Source organism: Ochotona curzoniae, unplaced genomic scaffold, assembly GCF_017591425.1.
Source record: "Ochotona curzoniae isolate NIBS_2020 unplaced genomic scaffold, NIBS_Ocur_1.0 contig_1274, whole genome shotgun sequence".
Classification (NCBI taxonomy): Eukaryota; Metazoa; Chordata; class Mammalia; order Lagomorpha; family Ochotonidae; genus Ochotona; species Ochotona curzoniae.
This window is the reverse complement of record NW_024465023.1, coordinates 4010865-4026665: the sequence shown is the minus strand read 5'-3', so window position 1 is coordinate 4026665 and position 15801 is coordinate 4010865. Positions and strand designations below refer to the sequence as shown.

The 15801-nt window shown below is 45.5% G+C and overlaps 1 protein-coding gene across 2 annotated transcripts in view; it reads left to right on the top strand.

Moving 5' to 3' along the window:
* Positions 1 to 15801, top strand: part of SH3KBP1 (SH3 domain containing kinase binding protein 1) — a 305428-nt gene that overhangs the window by 29850 nt on the left and 259777 nt on the right. For both annotated transcript variants that reach the window (XM_040997748.1, XM_040997739.1), the window contains exon 2: positions 13883 to 14040. In XM_040997748.1, the coding sequence (XP_040853682.1) occupies positions 13883 to 14040 (158 nt within the window). The remainder of the gene's footprint in view (positions 1 to 13882; positions 14041 to 15801) is intronic.

Sequence of the window (15801 nt, the reverse complement as noted above, 5' to 3'; positions counted from 1 at the left end):
GCATTCTCCGGAGTACCGCTTGTTGGAGTGCCAGGGAAAAGTCCCATAGGCTGTTTTCTATAATGCATCTCTTGCTGAATGGTAGTCACAATTTTGATTATTGGATACTTTATATTTCACAGTTGTTCACAGAAAATAGCTATAGCACTAAAAAGAAGCTAGTTTTGGGTCAGTTGTTTAAAGTATTTAGTGATATTCAGTCCCCTTAATCACAAATCTAGGTATGGAAACCCAGGAACATGCAGATAGACACACATCCACATGCATTTTAAGTATTGTATTGCCTTTAAAGGGCACTGTCTTCCTGGCCGAGTGCTTCACTGAGCCCAACATGGGCGGCCAAAGCACTTGTGAAATAGCTATTGCACCAGCTAGAGTTACGCCAGTCTGAAGGTTTTCCTCTTTATGTTTTCATTTCGGAGTAATATATTACCTTTCCATTTGCACATTTAGAGCATTTGAACAATCCGGAAATGTTTCACCATGGCTTCTCTAGAGATAAAGACTGCATTTTCACTTGCACAACCACCACCACCAAGTGGTTTTTTTTTTTTTTAGTTGACAATTCAAATCTGCAATTTGTAATACTTAAAATATTTAAGAAGGTGTTTGTTGCATTGCAAGATTTATTCTTTGGTTGGTTATCTTTGAGTCTTAAAATCTGGCTTTCCCCATGTGATTTCATTGGCAGGGCTATTTCTCCTGTAATACGTACTAATAACTCGGGTTCATGCTGCCCGATTGCCTGCCTGCCTGCCTTTTCTTCTTCTTTTTAAACAATTGGTGTTGTGGTGTACTGGGTGAAGTCGCCTCCCGTGATGCAGGCATCCCAGATGAGTGCAGGTTTTTGTTCCAGTTGCTCCACTTCTGATCCAGCTCCCTGCTAATGGGCCTGGGAAAACAGTGGGACACGGCCCAAGTGCTCCACTCTCATGGAAGACCCAGATTAAGCTCCTGGCTTCAGCTTGACTCAGCCCCAGCAGCTGTAGCCATTTAGACAATGAGCCACTGGGCAGAAGAAATTTCTCTTCCCTCTCTGTAATTCTGCCTTTGAAATAAACTACAAATCTTAAGAATTAAAAAGGTAGAAAAACAGATATAGAGAGTGATAAAGATAAGGCAGTCTTCCATCTGCTGGCCCATGACCCAAATGCCTGCAACAAGCAGAACTGGGTGAAGCCAAATGCAGGAGCTGATTGCTCCAACTGGGTCTCCCACAGTGGTGGTAAGGACCCACATGCCAGAGCTGTTACCTCTTGTCTCTCGGGGTGCGTGTGTCACACGGCCACCCTACCTCTCTGTGTAATGTCTGCAGCCATTGGTGACAGTTGCCCAGGTTCTTGCTTCTATTAGAGGTTGCAAAGTGTTAGTTGTCTAATTCTTTCATGCCTTCTTCATTTATTAGTAGAATGCTTCCATAACAGGAAATTCCTTTACCAACTCTGATTGTTCTAAATCCATATGGGCAAGATGGGACAAGTATTTGACTCACTTTTTATTTACCAGTTTTTAAGACAGTGACTTGCTTTCCTAGCGTCTTCCAAAAGTGACTAATCATTTTTTAAAGCGTCACTCTGAGACACATCACAAAGCGTATAAGGCTGAAGCGTTTGCTTCGATTGTTTATATTGATGTTGTTCCATTTGTGACCAGTGGAAGCCTCTTCAAGTTCCCTTCCTATCGTTTTTTTTTTTTTTTAAGGTTTATTTATTTGAATGGCAGAGAGAGAAAGAGAAAGAGAAATCTACCATCCACTGATTTATTACCCAAATACCCATGCTAAGCACATCTGGGCCTATGTGAAGCCAGGAGCCAGGACCTCCATCTGGGACTTGCCTGCGAGTTTCGGGGAGCACCTGAGCCTGCTGTCTTCGATGGTGTGCCTTAGGAGGAAGCCAAAACCAAGGGGAGAATTGGGACCGTGACTCCGGCATTCCACCAGGAAGTGTGGCTGTCCCAAGTGGCAGCTTGCCGCACTGTAGTGCCCACCCTTCCTACTGAGTTCTTTTGACCGGACACTCGTAATCTTTAATAGCTTCCTTGCTGTCTGAGTATGACAAGACCTTTAATGTCCCTGACCTGAAAGAAACTGTTTCTCCCAGGATACCAGGCCTCCTTTTAGGGAAGAGAGCTATTTAGAGGCTAAATCTAATTCTTTCTTGGAAGGTAAGATACATATGGTTGGTTGGTTGGCTGGTTGGTTTTAAAGATCTATTTCTATTGGAAAGGCAGATTTACAGAGAGAAGGAGAGACAGCAAAATAGATCTTCCATCCACTGGTTCACGCTCCAAGTGGTCTCAACGGCCAGAGCTGATCCAAAGCCAGGAGCCAGGAGCTTCTTCCAGGTCTCCCACATGGGTGCAGGGCCCCTAGGCTTTGGGCCATCCTTGACTGCTTTCCCAGGCCACAAGCAGGGAGCTAGAAGGGAAGTGGAGCAGCCAGAACACGAATCAATGCCCATATGGGATCCTGGTGCATGCAATGTGAGGAGTTTAAACACTGGGCCCCATATCGTTTGTCTTTTATATCATCTTTCTGGAATAGAATTCTTGGGCCTGGTGTGGTAGTACAGCTGGCTAATCCTCCATCCTGTGGTGCCAGCATTCCAAATGGGCACCGGTTCAAGTTCTGGCTGCTCCACTTCTAATCTAGCTCCTTGCTTATGGCCTGGGAAAGCAGCGGAGGATGACTCAGGTCCTTGGGTCCCTGCACCTGTGTAGAAGACCTGTAAGAAGCGCCAGATTCCTGGCTGCCAATCAGCTCACTTCCTGCCATTGGGCCATTTGGAGAGTGAACTATTTGTCCTTTCTCCGTAAAATCTGCATTTCTGATAAAAATAAACAAATCTTAAAAAAAGAATAGAAGTCTTTTGGTGTAGGGCTGTTGTTATTTCAATTTTGGAAAATGTTTCAAAAAATGTAAGCCTCAACACAGCTTTTTAACGTCCTATTGTTTGCCTAACTTTAACTTGTCCAACTTCAAATTGTAATCTTGAAAGGGAAGGAACATGTGGGAGGTTGACTTCACTTCTGTGTCGTGTACTCCGTGTGGGTTTGTGCTGAGCGCTTTCCTGATACTGTAGTAAGGTATTTATAATGGGAGTTGATGAAGAAAACATTCCTGAAGCAGATAATCAACTAACAACATTTCATTAAGGTTTTGCAAATATTAAGAAAATTCCTGCCCAATTGTCTTATTGGCGGCTGGTGGATCCTGTGTTGATAGACTTGTAGCATGACTGGTGAAACTCAACAGTGAAGCCATGCTGTGCATCCTTCCTAATAAGCTCCATAATGTAGTGTTGCAAATATGCTAGATCCTATCTGCAGATTAGATACAGGAAGCTCATCACAGTTTGCAATTGTACACCGCTTTGAAGAGCCCTTGTTCCGCTGCTGCCTTCTGCTGTTAGCTCCATTTGTGTCAGAGCTTGTCTTCTGGACAAAATAAATCATCCTTGCATTTTCCCCTGCCCCCCAAGAGCACGCCTTTCTTGAGTGCCTGGTGGAGCCAAGCGCTCAGCTAAGCACTTGACGGAAGAGGCTGCATTGGGCAATGCGACCTTTTTGGGGAGGCCCACAAGTTCCGACTTCACACTTCCCTTCTGTCTTCCAGGGGCTTGCAGTAGCAGGATGCCTACACAGTGTAAAGGAAGCTTAAAGAAGGATTGCGTTTCTCCAGGGAAGCTAGCAAAGGTCCGCAGGGGTTTCCTCTCATCCTGCTGTGGTTTCCTTACCAGGCAGCACTTTTCTCGTTAACACCAAAGTTGTGACTTCGACTTGCTGTGCTCCCCGCTGTCCCAGCCTCGCCATACTTCTCTGTAGAATGGCTCGCTCTGAACTTCGCCCTGTCCTCATCGGGTCCCCACCCTTACAGCTGTTTGAGCTTTCCCACACTGAAATGTCCATGTCCACGTTCCTTTTGCATTATCCACAGGGAAAGGGAGAACTGTATCCATTGTATTCCATTGTAGACCATCCTCTGCTCTAGCACTCTGTGCATTCACTTCAAATAAACCCTTTAGATACCTTATCCAGATACTCCGTGTAGTATCTGGTGAATAAACGTCCAGGAAATGGGGAGGTGTTAGGAGTGGAAAGCAATGATTTCTGGGCATTTTTATTTTGCAGAATTTGTCCTTCAGTTAATATATATGTAGTCATTTGACAGTTGCTGCTTTTTTAAAAGCATAAGCTTTTATGTATCAGGTTGAATCAAACCTTTGGTGTTTTCTCAGCAAGTGGGAGTTGCTTTCTGGTTGCTGCTGATCTCCTTTGTGTCCAGGCTCAGGTTGGCATCCTAAAGGTGGGAAGGTCTCCTTACCCTGCAGCCATTGGATTGTTTTCAGCTGTCAAATGCTTGTAGCGAGCAGCATCCATGTGCAGTCTCTCCTCTACTTGAGTAAAAAGAACTTAGGTTTTCTTCAGGTGCCGAGACCACTCTGACTACAAGCTGAGTTTGTTTTCATTGATTTCCCAGGATGCCATGTCTTGCCCTTTCGCTGATTGTTTGCATAGAACCATTATCTATTCTGCTTAACGAACTGCCACTGAGTATCTTTCATTTTCACTACTATTTTTAAAGATTTATTTATTTCTTTTTAAAGATTTGTTTTATTGGGAAGGCAGATATACAGAGAGGAGGAGAGACAGGTAGAGGAAGATCTTTCATCCATTGATTCACTCCCCAAGTGCCCTCATTGGCTGATGCTGAGCCAACTTGAAGCCAGGAGCCAGGAGTCTCCCGTGCGAGTGCAGAGTCCCAAGGCCTGGGGTCATTCTCAATTGCTTCCCAGGCCACAGGCAGGGAGCTGGATGGGAAGCGGGGCTGCCAGGACATGCCCCAGCACCCATATTGGATCCTGGTGCGTGCAAGGTGAGGACTTCAGCCACTAGGCTACCACGCTGGGCCCTGCTACTATTTCTTTTTTTATAAACTGAAACTTCATCTGTGTACTTTCTCTGTATTTTCTTTTTGACTTAGAAGTCTTTTTTTCCCTCTCTATCAGAGGGGTAGTCTTTTTCTGGCCAAGTTATTGCTATCCTGTCTAGTACCAGGTCTCAAGAGAGCTGTGTGCTAGCTCTGCAAGGGTTAGTATGAGTCAGGAAGTGTGTCACAGGCCATTGTTCCTGTACCCCAGCCCAGTCCCTGGTGAGGCAGGCTGGGAGAGACTCTGAGTCCACAAGCTTCGTGAGTCGTGGCCTTTCCAGGCTTGCACCATGTTGTGATCTTTGATCATGATGTGCCTCTGCTGTCATTGCGAAGTGGTCATGGAGGTCAAGGTTGATCACAGTAGTTCTGAGAAGCTTGGGTCACTAGATCAAACTTAGTTTGGTTTCAGCTGGTCGTGTTGACTGTTAATTTTTCTCTGGTGCTGAAGTGAAGCAAGGTGGCTTGCCCTTGGACCTGTATTTCTTGGTCCTGAATGAGAAGGGATGGTTAGAGTTGGTGATGTCTTGGTACATGCCCAATTTCATCTTGTTCCTGCTCACTGGCACTGATGGAGCACCTGCAGACACCAGCGGAAGGAGCAAGGGCTGCTCAGATAGGATATTTAAGGGCTGATGGTCAAGAGGCTGGACGGGGTCTGTGAGCAGGGAGCCCTTATGGCTTGAGGTTGCATGGCTGTCATTCACATGTGTTCCCCTTCTTGTGACAGACCGACCACCTCCGCATTTAAGCTCACCCCCGGGCCTCTGGTCTTCTGTATAGATGTCTGGATAAAGGTGCGGCCGCAGAGGCACAGGCTGGGAGGCCAGGCTCCGGGAGCTGTCCTAAGCAGTGAGTAGAGTGGTTTATGCTGTTGAGGCAGGCAGCGGTGGGAGCGCTGTCCTTCCACACAGCTGGCTGGGGATTTTTCTTCTTCCTTGTTGATCACTTTCCTTCTTTTCCTTGTTGCTCTGAGAGAGTATTCTGGCTGAATGGCTGTTGATCACCATGGTGTGAGTTCCCAACCCGTCTGGGAACTCTCTGGTCGTTGATTTAGTGCCCGTCCGTGTGTTTTGTGAACGTGAATATGGCCGCTGTATGGGGCGGCATCTGTATCCTTGACCTGAGCAGTTCAGACCCAAGATGCTGAACTCTGATGAGAAAGCAGATACGGTTGGTGAAAACGGCCTCGTGTAACTCATTTTGGGAGGAGTGAGGATTTAAAAATGGTGATGTGCAAGTTCATTAGGGTTGTCTGCTGATAACAGAAACAATTTCTCCTTGAGCTAAGATAGGAGCAGGTTTATAGAAGGCCTGGGGATAGTTTATGGGGGAGAATCTGGAAGACCTGACCTGAGACAGCTTGCGGGCAGCCTCAGGGGTCTTGCTGTCTTCTGTGAGTCCTGGGGGTGGGGAGGGTCTGCTCAGCTCTGCGTGACTCATTTCCGGCGCTTGTCCCACACTGCAAGGTGCAGTTGAGTCCTGCCCAATCCAGTGACTGGCAGGCTGACAGATGCTGTCACCAGCCAGTGTTTCGTGGGGAGGGGACATTGCTCCAAATGATTCTCCCTCTTGCCTGGGTACTGCTCTCCTCCTGGGACAAACACCATCATCCACTTTGGTGAGTGAATAGATCTACAATCATAAACTCCTAAATAGATATCAAACAGAGCTAATTTGTATTTTAAGAAAGCTATATTGAGGAAAAAGATTTCACCTGTGCTAGGTGTATAATTTATTGCCTTTTTATCATATTTATATTTGTTTTAACTTTATCTGAAAGACAGGCACATGGATGGTTCCCATCTGCTGTTAGCTCCCCAAAGTCCCACTAACAGGGCAGGGCCAAGATGAAGCCAAGAGCCAGCTGGCCAGTCTGGGTTTCTCGGGTAAATGGCGGGGACCCAAGCTTGGGAGCCGCCACCTGCTGCTTTCTAGGTGGCACGTGAGCAGGGAGCTGGATGGGAAGCAGAGGCAAGCCCAGGCACTCGGATATCGGGTGTGGGTATCTCAAAGCAGGCATTTAATTGTTGTGTTGAATGCCTGCCCTAAATTGAATGCATTTAAACTAAAAAAATTGCCATCACCACCAAGAGATCCTCATACCCATTTCCCCCAGGTAACCCCTGATCTATTCTCTGCCTCTTTATGTTTGAACATGTTCCTTTCTTTTTTTAAAGAATATTTCCCATTTATTTCAGAAGGGAGAGGAAGAAAACACTTGCATGTTTCAGGTGTTCTGGTTCATTCCCTAGATGCTCAGAAAGGCCCACGCTGGTCTTGCACTGAAGCTGGGAGCCAGGGCTCTCGTTAGGGTGCCAGGGACCCTGCTAGTTGAGCTGTCCTTGGGTTTGCATTAGCAGGAAGTTCAAGTCAGAAGGGAGCTAAGGCTCAAATGCAGGTGTGGTGCTATGGGGCCTGGGTGTTAACTGCTGGGGTAACTGCCTGTCTGTGAAGCTAGGTTTTTTGTATGGTCAGGCTGGTGTGACTGCTCCTGGGTCTTCTGGAAACCAGGCTATATGTGGAAGAAGACAGTCCTGCCAGCGGCATGAAAGTCTGTCTCACTGCTCTCAGTTTTCTGTGGTTTTTGCTTTAGAACTTCCTTTCTCTCTTGTGGTCTGTTGTTTGGGAGAGCGAGTACAGGCCTCTCAGTCTCTCTCAGCCTCAGCTGAGGGACCTGCCAGGCCCCAGTTCCTCATGTGTAAAATTTAGAAAAGAATATCTCTGGTGTTCTTCCTGTCACTAATGATTGGCAGTCATGATCCTTTTTTGGTGTAATATTCACTGGTGAAAAACCCACTTGTTGATTTTCTGTTGTCTTCAATCAGTAGACTGAAGCAGAACATCAAAAATTTTTTCTTCAGAATCCATGCAACAAAAGCCATGGGAAAGTGAAAAGCAGGGAGCATCCCCCATTTCCTCCAAGGTTATGCTTCAAGCTGTGTTAGGATCTGTGTGTGTGTGTGTGTGTGTGTGAAGAAAAATAATAAAGTTTCCTTCTCCTTCATGCTTTCTGAGCCAGCCAAGATGCCAGGCGAGGGAGAGCATCCTGGGACTGATAAGGGATTTTCCCATGAGGCCTTTGGGGGCGCTGGGGTAAATCCAGAGAGATACATGGGGCCGGGGGTTGGGGGATGAGGGGCCAGTCCGAGAGCCTGGCCTTGGAAATGCCATTGCCCCTGCCCCATGATAAGTTAGTCACGAGAAGCTGCTTGGCAGCTGGCTTAGCCAACCAACAGCTACAAACCCCTTTTCTCATCTTTTACAGGAGGAGATGTTCCTGCAAATTTGAACACCAGTTGGGGGAAGTTGAAATGTTTGGCATTTTGAGTAGATCTCTGATCTCTTCTGGCTCTTTCTGTACGCCTGGCTAACTGTAGCTTTGATGTTGGCAGGACTGTAGATGTGGCCAACTTGTGGAGGCTGGCTTTTGGCGCAGCAGGCAGCTGGAGGGTAGTCTTTTTTGGATTGGGAGATGTTCTCAAGTTTTGTAATTTACGGGGTCTTTAAATATGGATTTTGCTTACTGTTGTCCTAATTACACCTCTGATGTCTTTTACTTAGCTTAATGTTTTCATGCCCCAGGTAGTTTTGCAAAGAGTGGTGTTTTCTGAAATCTTACGTAATGTTCTGTCCGTGCTGTGGCTACCCAGAGCTTCCTGAAGGCAGGGAAACGGCTTTTGGAGACACAGGCTTCTGGGGCTCCTGTGACTCTGGCTGCTTCGTGTACTTTATAAAGTCTTGGTTGCCTGATGCCCAAGTATCAGCCTAGACCACTGCTGCCCAAATGAAATGTAATACACAATGTCTGTGATTTTGAATGTTGTAGTAGTCACATTAGCTAATAGTGAAACGCATGATGTTAAGTTGAATAATATATTCATACAACCCAGTGCTTCCAAAGTATTGTTTTCAGCACGCAGTCAGTATGATAAATTTTGGATGAGATTGACTTCCCCCTTGCCTGAATGGGTCTTTGAATCTCACCGTATGTTTTCCGGCACATCTCCGTCTAGGCCAGCCACACTTCCAGCACAGTGCTCAGTATTCACACGCTGCTGGTGACACTATTGGGCAGAGCAAAGTCTGGTTTGTGGCATCTGGAGGGCAACAGGAAAGGGCATTTCGGGGTGGTAGAAGAGATATATCCTCAGGCTTTTTGAGCTCTTGACAAAGCCATGCTCAGGCTTCTTCCTCTTTGAGAAACCTGATATGTAAAAAATCATTTTGACAGGAAAGGTAAATCAGGAAGTGACTATTCATGTTACAAAAGAATGAGCCACAGGATCTTTGAAACTGCACGTTCCCCCAGTACACTGAAGACTATGACTCTGTACAAAAGTGTGATTGCCTCTTGACATTTTCACAGCACCTTGTTGGGCAAAGAACTGCCTGCCATTTACATAAGGCGGGATGAGCTGTTGACTGAGCGATCTTCTTGAGTCCGACTGCACGTCATGGCTGCTTATCCCAGAACTAGGGGTGTTCCCGACTTCAGAGGCACGCTGAGACCTGTGCAGAGGAAGCATGCAGCCACCGCTGTGTGTGTTGGGGGCAGGGGCAGCGAAGCCTAAGGACCAGAGGAGCTGAGAAGGTGACAAGGAAGTTGTTGGGATCTGGAAGGTGCAGAAGTTGCTTAAGATTAAAGAAAAGATTGAAGGGTGTACCAACAAAGACCAACCAGAGAGGATTTTCAGAGAAAGACTCCAATATCACAGTGTTCTGCTGTAGCTCTCTCTGAATGTCCATCCCTAATCATCAGCATCACTCAGAGCAAGTAGCAGGTGATCCTGGGGCTGGGGGAGCTGAGAAGCAGCGGAATGCCTGCTCTGGAGTTGGCCACAGCACGAAGCAGCAGCTTGCTTCTTGAGGAACCACCCGTTTGAAGTCCATTCCTTTTGCCCTCTTCCAGCTTGACAGTGGTCAAGTTCACATGCTGAGAAAGTGCGTTACGTGGCTGTCTAGGAAGGTAGGAGCAAAGCTGTGTACCACCACTTGGTCAGGTTTCTGAGTCCCTGAAAGTACACACCAAGTGAAATGGCTGCTTTGAGCAAACTGCTCCTTAGAAACCTTCTAGAGCTCCTGCCTCCACACTGGCAACATCCCTGTGCTGTCTCACATGACTCCAGCCAGCACCTTTTGACGGTGGCTGCACAACAGCTGGGAGCTTTCATCTCAGGTGCTAATGGCATTGGCTTTGGGGCACCTAGGTCACAATTCCAAATTTTTTCTTGCTTAACACAGAATCCCTGCAATTAAAAAAATAGTTGTTTCCATGGTTTAAAAATGTATTATATGTACACATACATATGTATACACACATATATGTATATTTTGTAAAGGTTTAGTATTTCCCTTATCTGAAATGCTCAGGACCGCAAGTGTTTCGGGTTTCAAGTTCTTATAGGTTTTTGGAATATTTGCATATGCATGAGATATCTTGAGGATGGGGACATAAATTTACATAGAAACATTTGTGTATCATATATATACCTTAAACACATAGTCTAAAGATAATTTTATATAATTCAATTAATTGCGCATAAAATAAAGTTTCATGCATGGAGTTTCTCAGTTATGGCAGGCATCATGTTGATTCTCAAAAAATTTTGAATTTGGGAGCATTTTGAATTTCTAATTTCTGAATTAGGGACATGCAAAGTATGCATGTGGGCTCTACCAGTTTGAAATTGAAGAAATACCCAAGAAGTGCCTAAACCTTACTTATCAGGGTTAGTGAATGTTGGAAAACGTAAGCTTGGGTATTTGTGTAGCTTAAGGCACTGATGGAAAACAAAGATATTTTTTTCATGATCTAGGTACATTGCTTTAGACTATCTTGCTAATAGTCCTTTTGGCTCAACACTTCCCCTTCTGTCAACGTTAGAAGTAAATGCAGGGCCGCCCCGCTTCCCATCCAGCTCCCTGCCTGTGGCCTGGGAAAGCAGTCGAGGACGCCCCAAAGCTTTGGGACCCTGCACCCATGTGGGAGACCTGGAAGAGGCTCCTGGCTTCAGATAGGCATAGCATCAGCCGTTGCGCACACTTGGGGAGTGAATCATTGGACGGAAGATCTTCCTCTCTGTCTCTCCTCTCTGTATATCTGCCTTTCAATAAAAACAAAAACCTTAAAAAAAAAAAAAGAAGTAAATCCATATCACAAATTGTCTGGGGAATTGAGAGTTGTGGGTTCTGTCTCCGCAAGATCTGATTGGCTCATCCTGTGTCTGGAATATTTGCATACGCATGAGATACCTTGAGGATGTAGCTTGCAGGTAGCTAAGGTAGTAGCTCTGCCGTTTCCCTTTCCACGTGGCCTCAAATTGGGTTTTTTACAACCCCTGCCCTTTTTTATATCAGTCTTTTCAAACTTCTAATCCATTCAATGAGGTGATTGTAGTTCAAAAGGTTTCATATTTATAAAGAGGCATAACGCCACCACAGGGTGCCTCATGCTGGTGAAAGCTGGTGCTGCTTCTGGCGGCCTTTCTTGTCCCACTGTCCCTCTGGCTGTTTCTTGCACCTCAGAGGACTCCTGACTCTGCCCTGGAGACTAGGAGGGGCCAGTGTCATCTTGTAAGTGAAAGAGGAAGGAAGTTGAATTTTTCTCTTTTTAAAAGGAAATATGCTATACGAGGATGTTCTAATTTCATCTCCCATGATCTGAACAGATCCCCAGAGTGGCAGTGTCCCACTGGGTGCCATGTAGGCTCAGAAAAGAAGTTGGAGATCCACTCTAAGCTTTGGGTTCTCTGAATGGGGACATGAGCTTCCCTCATTGCAGGGATGAAAGCTGATACTTCAGGACAAGGTGTCTGGGTTCTGAGCAGTGGTTACTGTGATCCCAGTTTCTGTTAGAAAGCAACAATGACTCAACATCTGGGTGGTTTGAAGCAAGATTTTTTTCAGTCAGCCTGGTTCTCCGCCTTAACTGTTCAGAAGCAGAGCGCTGCAGGGAAGCTGGGTGTTTATGTGTAGGTGCTTTGGGAAATGAGGAAAACCTGCCTTGTTTGTGTTCTCAGCTCCACCTTTCTGCTGTGAGCAACGGGGATGGTTCTCCGTGACATTCTGCTCAGTCTTAGCACAGCCAGTCAGGTGGCTAATTTCTGACAGAAAAAGGGATCCCAGAAAGGAAGCTCCACTTGGAGTTGTTTGGGCTGCATCTGGGGCAGCTGGCAGTATATGTGGATATTATGCATGCCCCAGTGTGCAGACAGCAGTTCTGAACTGGAAGTGCCTGGGGGGTTGTCTCTAATGCATATGCAAAACCCGTGTGATGGGGCCTCATTCACGCTGCTAGCCTGGTTTTGGTTGGTGCACATGAAATTTGTTAGAGCTGTGACATGAAATCTCATGCTGTCAAATTTTAATTTGATTAAAAACATTAGTTGACATAATATTTGCCCGTATTTATGGAGTATAATATTATAGTTCAATGCATGCATCTAATGTATAATGATGAAATCAGGGTAATTAGCGTTTTCATCTCCTCACATATTATCATTTCTATGTGTTAGGAACTTTCTCCTTTATTTTATTTGAAAGATGGAGTGACTGAGAGAGGGAAACATAGAGATCCTCCATCTACTGGGTCACTCTCTAAATGCAGAAGCAACAATCTGGGACCAGGAACTCCATCCACGTGTCCTAGGTGGTGCCAGGGACACAAGCGTTTAAGCCATCATCTGCTGTCTCTCACAGTGCATATTAGCAAGAAGCTGGACCAGAAGTGCAGAGTAGCTGGGACTCGAACTGTAGGTGTCCTGAACAGTGATTTACCACTCGTGCCACAACACCCTGCCTGTTTGTCAGATGATGTAGTTATTCTGTGGTGCTTTGTAGAGCGTTAGAACTGCCTCATCTGCAATTCAAGAAATCTTTGCTAAAGCCAAGGTCACTGGAATTATTCTCCCATACTAGCTTATGAAAGTTTCACAGTTTTTAGCTATTACGTCGTAATAAGTAATACGTTGGAGTTAATTCCAGTCAGTGCATTCTTTATGGTGATCATTTAACTTTTTCTCTGCCATTATATCACTGTAATTTCTAAGTTGCTAATTTCCCACTTGAGGTTTCATCTAATTTTTGCTATCCTTGTATTCATTTGGTATTCATTATTCGTGTAGAGCTAAACATGGAAAACGAAAGGGTCATGAGATTGGTTTGTATTGAGGTGGGTGTGAGGAGGAGCCCAAAGTCTAAATGAATTGCATGATCGATTAATAGATTGGTTAACTAATTGCTAGATGGATTAGCTCTGCTAATTTGCATCGGCACTTTGTCAACAAGAAGACCTGTCTTCTTTCCTTGTGGCCTCTGCTTATTACCTACTATGAGAGCTGGCCATCCATCAGCAAAGCTGTTTCCCTTGACATCTGCTGCCTGATGCCTCCTCTGAGGACAGCGCATTGGTGCTCTGGCCAGTGTGCTCTGAGACCTTGTCCGACCAGCTGGACTCTATAGCAGCCATCTTTATATGTGTTGTTGAAGATAGGGTGCAATGACTGCTTACATTTTGTACAGCCAAGGCCCAGAGAGGTTGGCATCACCCGGTCAGTATGCTGAGGGAGGAGGAAACACAAAAGCCAGACAGACTCCTGAGTGCTTTCTGTAGTCTGCGACCTTGGTGCTGTGATGCTGGTCTCCCTTGGGTGTAGCACATGTTCTTGGCTGGCTGTCACTGTGCAGCTTCCCCTCTGAAGCCCCTGATGCTTCCAACACCTGTTGGTCACCCTACTTGTTGTCTGACCACAGACTAGCACTTCGTGGTTCCTGTGCAATGGGCTTCAGGTTAACCAAAATCACACTGCTGTATGTGGCCCTGTTGCTTTGAATATTCATAGAAGGGAAGTCACTTTAATATGATTTTATTGTCTTTTCAGGGCTGCTGGGCCTCAGACTTCTCCAGTGCCTGAGCTAAGCTGTTTTTTTTTTTTTTCCTGTTCCTTTCAGTGGAGGCCATAGTGGAGTTTGACTACCAGGCTCAGCACGACGATGAGCTGACAATCAGCGTGGGTGAGGTCATCACCAACATCAGGAAGGAGGATGGAGGCTGGTGGGAGGGACAGATCAATGGCCGGAGAGGTTTGTTCCCTGACAACTTTGTGAGAGTGAGTACAAAGCCAAACCTTTTTCCTGTATCCTGTGTGGGCTCTGTTGACCAAAGGCTGTGGGGGCTGCAGATGAATTGCTTGGCACTCTCCTGGGGGATGTGCTGAAGGTTTTGCCTCCTGTATGATATTAAGACGAGCATACATAGCTTTCCCCTTGATGTCTGGGATCGCTGTTCTGAAATCGCCTTTTTAATGCCTAGAATGATCTCTGTATATATAAACTATCACTTCTTAGAAAAGGCTGGAAAAAAAATCTAAAGCTTGTTAAATTGTTTGGTTTTATGTCCTGGTTTACTTGTTCAAAAGAATTCTACCTTTTCCCATGCCGTACAAAACAAAGGTGAAACTCGGTTTTGATCACTTGCTGTGAAATGGCAGTTGAGCTCAAGGCAGAATTGAAATGATGCTTTTAGTCACTTTTGTATTCATGCTGCCTTTCTCATGGGATCAGTGATATTTTCCTCAACCTATCCAATGTCCATGAAGCACTCAATGTGGTTCTTCAATAGGATTTTGAAAATTAGACCCTTTGCAAAAGTCATCTGGGGGTTAGTTACAAAAGTGTAGCTAATTCATGTTAGTAAATTATACATCCCATAGTTGTAAATAATACTTTAATTATGGGTTTAAAAAAGGAAAAAAAAAAGATCACCTGAAGGCTGTTACTCATGGGAAATACTAACTAGGTTCCAAAAGCTTTGTTCTGTAAACTTCCCACACCAGAGAATGGAAACCTGAAAGAGGGAGATAGAAAGAAAGGTATCTTGCATGCCTTGGTTTACTCCTATAAAGCTGTGAGCACCCAGGGCTGAGCCAGGCTGAAGCCAGGAGCTTGGGACATCACCCAGCTCTCCTGTGCAGGTGGTAGCGACCCAAGCATTGACCCCTCATCTGTTGGCACCCAGGCTGCATGAGCAGGACACTGGATTGGAGATGGAGTTGCTGGGACTTGCACGGGCAACTTGATTTGTAATGTGAACATATCAAGTGGTGGCTTAACGTGTTGCACCACAATACCTACCCCATTCCTTAAGCATTTAAAAATATATGTTTACTTGTTTGAGCAATTAGTAGACACAGGGACACATGCCAGTGCCCAACTGTTACTTCATTCCTCAAAACACTGCGCTGAAGGGGTAGGCTGGGCTGAAGCTGGGAGCTAGGACCTCAAGGCAGGTGTCCCACATGAGTGGCGTGACCTCAACTTGAATCCTCACCTGCTGTCTCCTAGTAGGGTTTGTATTAGCAGAAAGCTGAAGTCAGGAGCCAGGTGCAGGCATCGAATCCAGCCATTGTGATGTGGAATGCAGGTGTCCTAACCACTGGACCAAATAGCTGTCATTTTAAGCATTTTGTCTCTCTCTCTTTTTTTTTTTAAATTTTTTTGAAAATCATTTATTTCATTAGTTTATAATACAGTTCCACAGGCGGCTCTGGGATTTCCCTTTCCCTATCCCCCAACTGCTCTCCCCTCTCCACCGAATGGTATAGTCCCTCATAAACAGTTTTAAGTCCATCATTCTGCTATTTAAGTGTATCCTGACATTGAAGGCATGGACAATGACAGAGAGTCCAGTATACTATTGTCTAGATATATTTAGCAGTTATTTTTATTGGGAAAGCAGATAGGGAAAAGGAGATATAGAGAGAAAGATCTTCCATCCACTGGTTCAGTCCTCAAGTGGCTGCTACGGTCAGAGCTGAGACAATCTGAAGCCAGGAGCCATGAGTCTCTTCCGGGTCACCCACATGGATGCA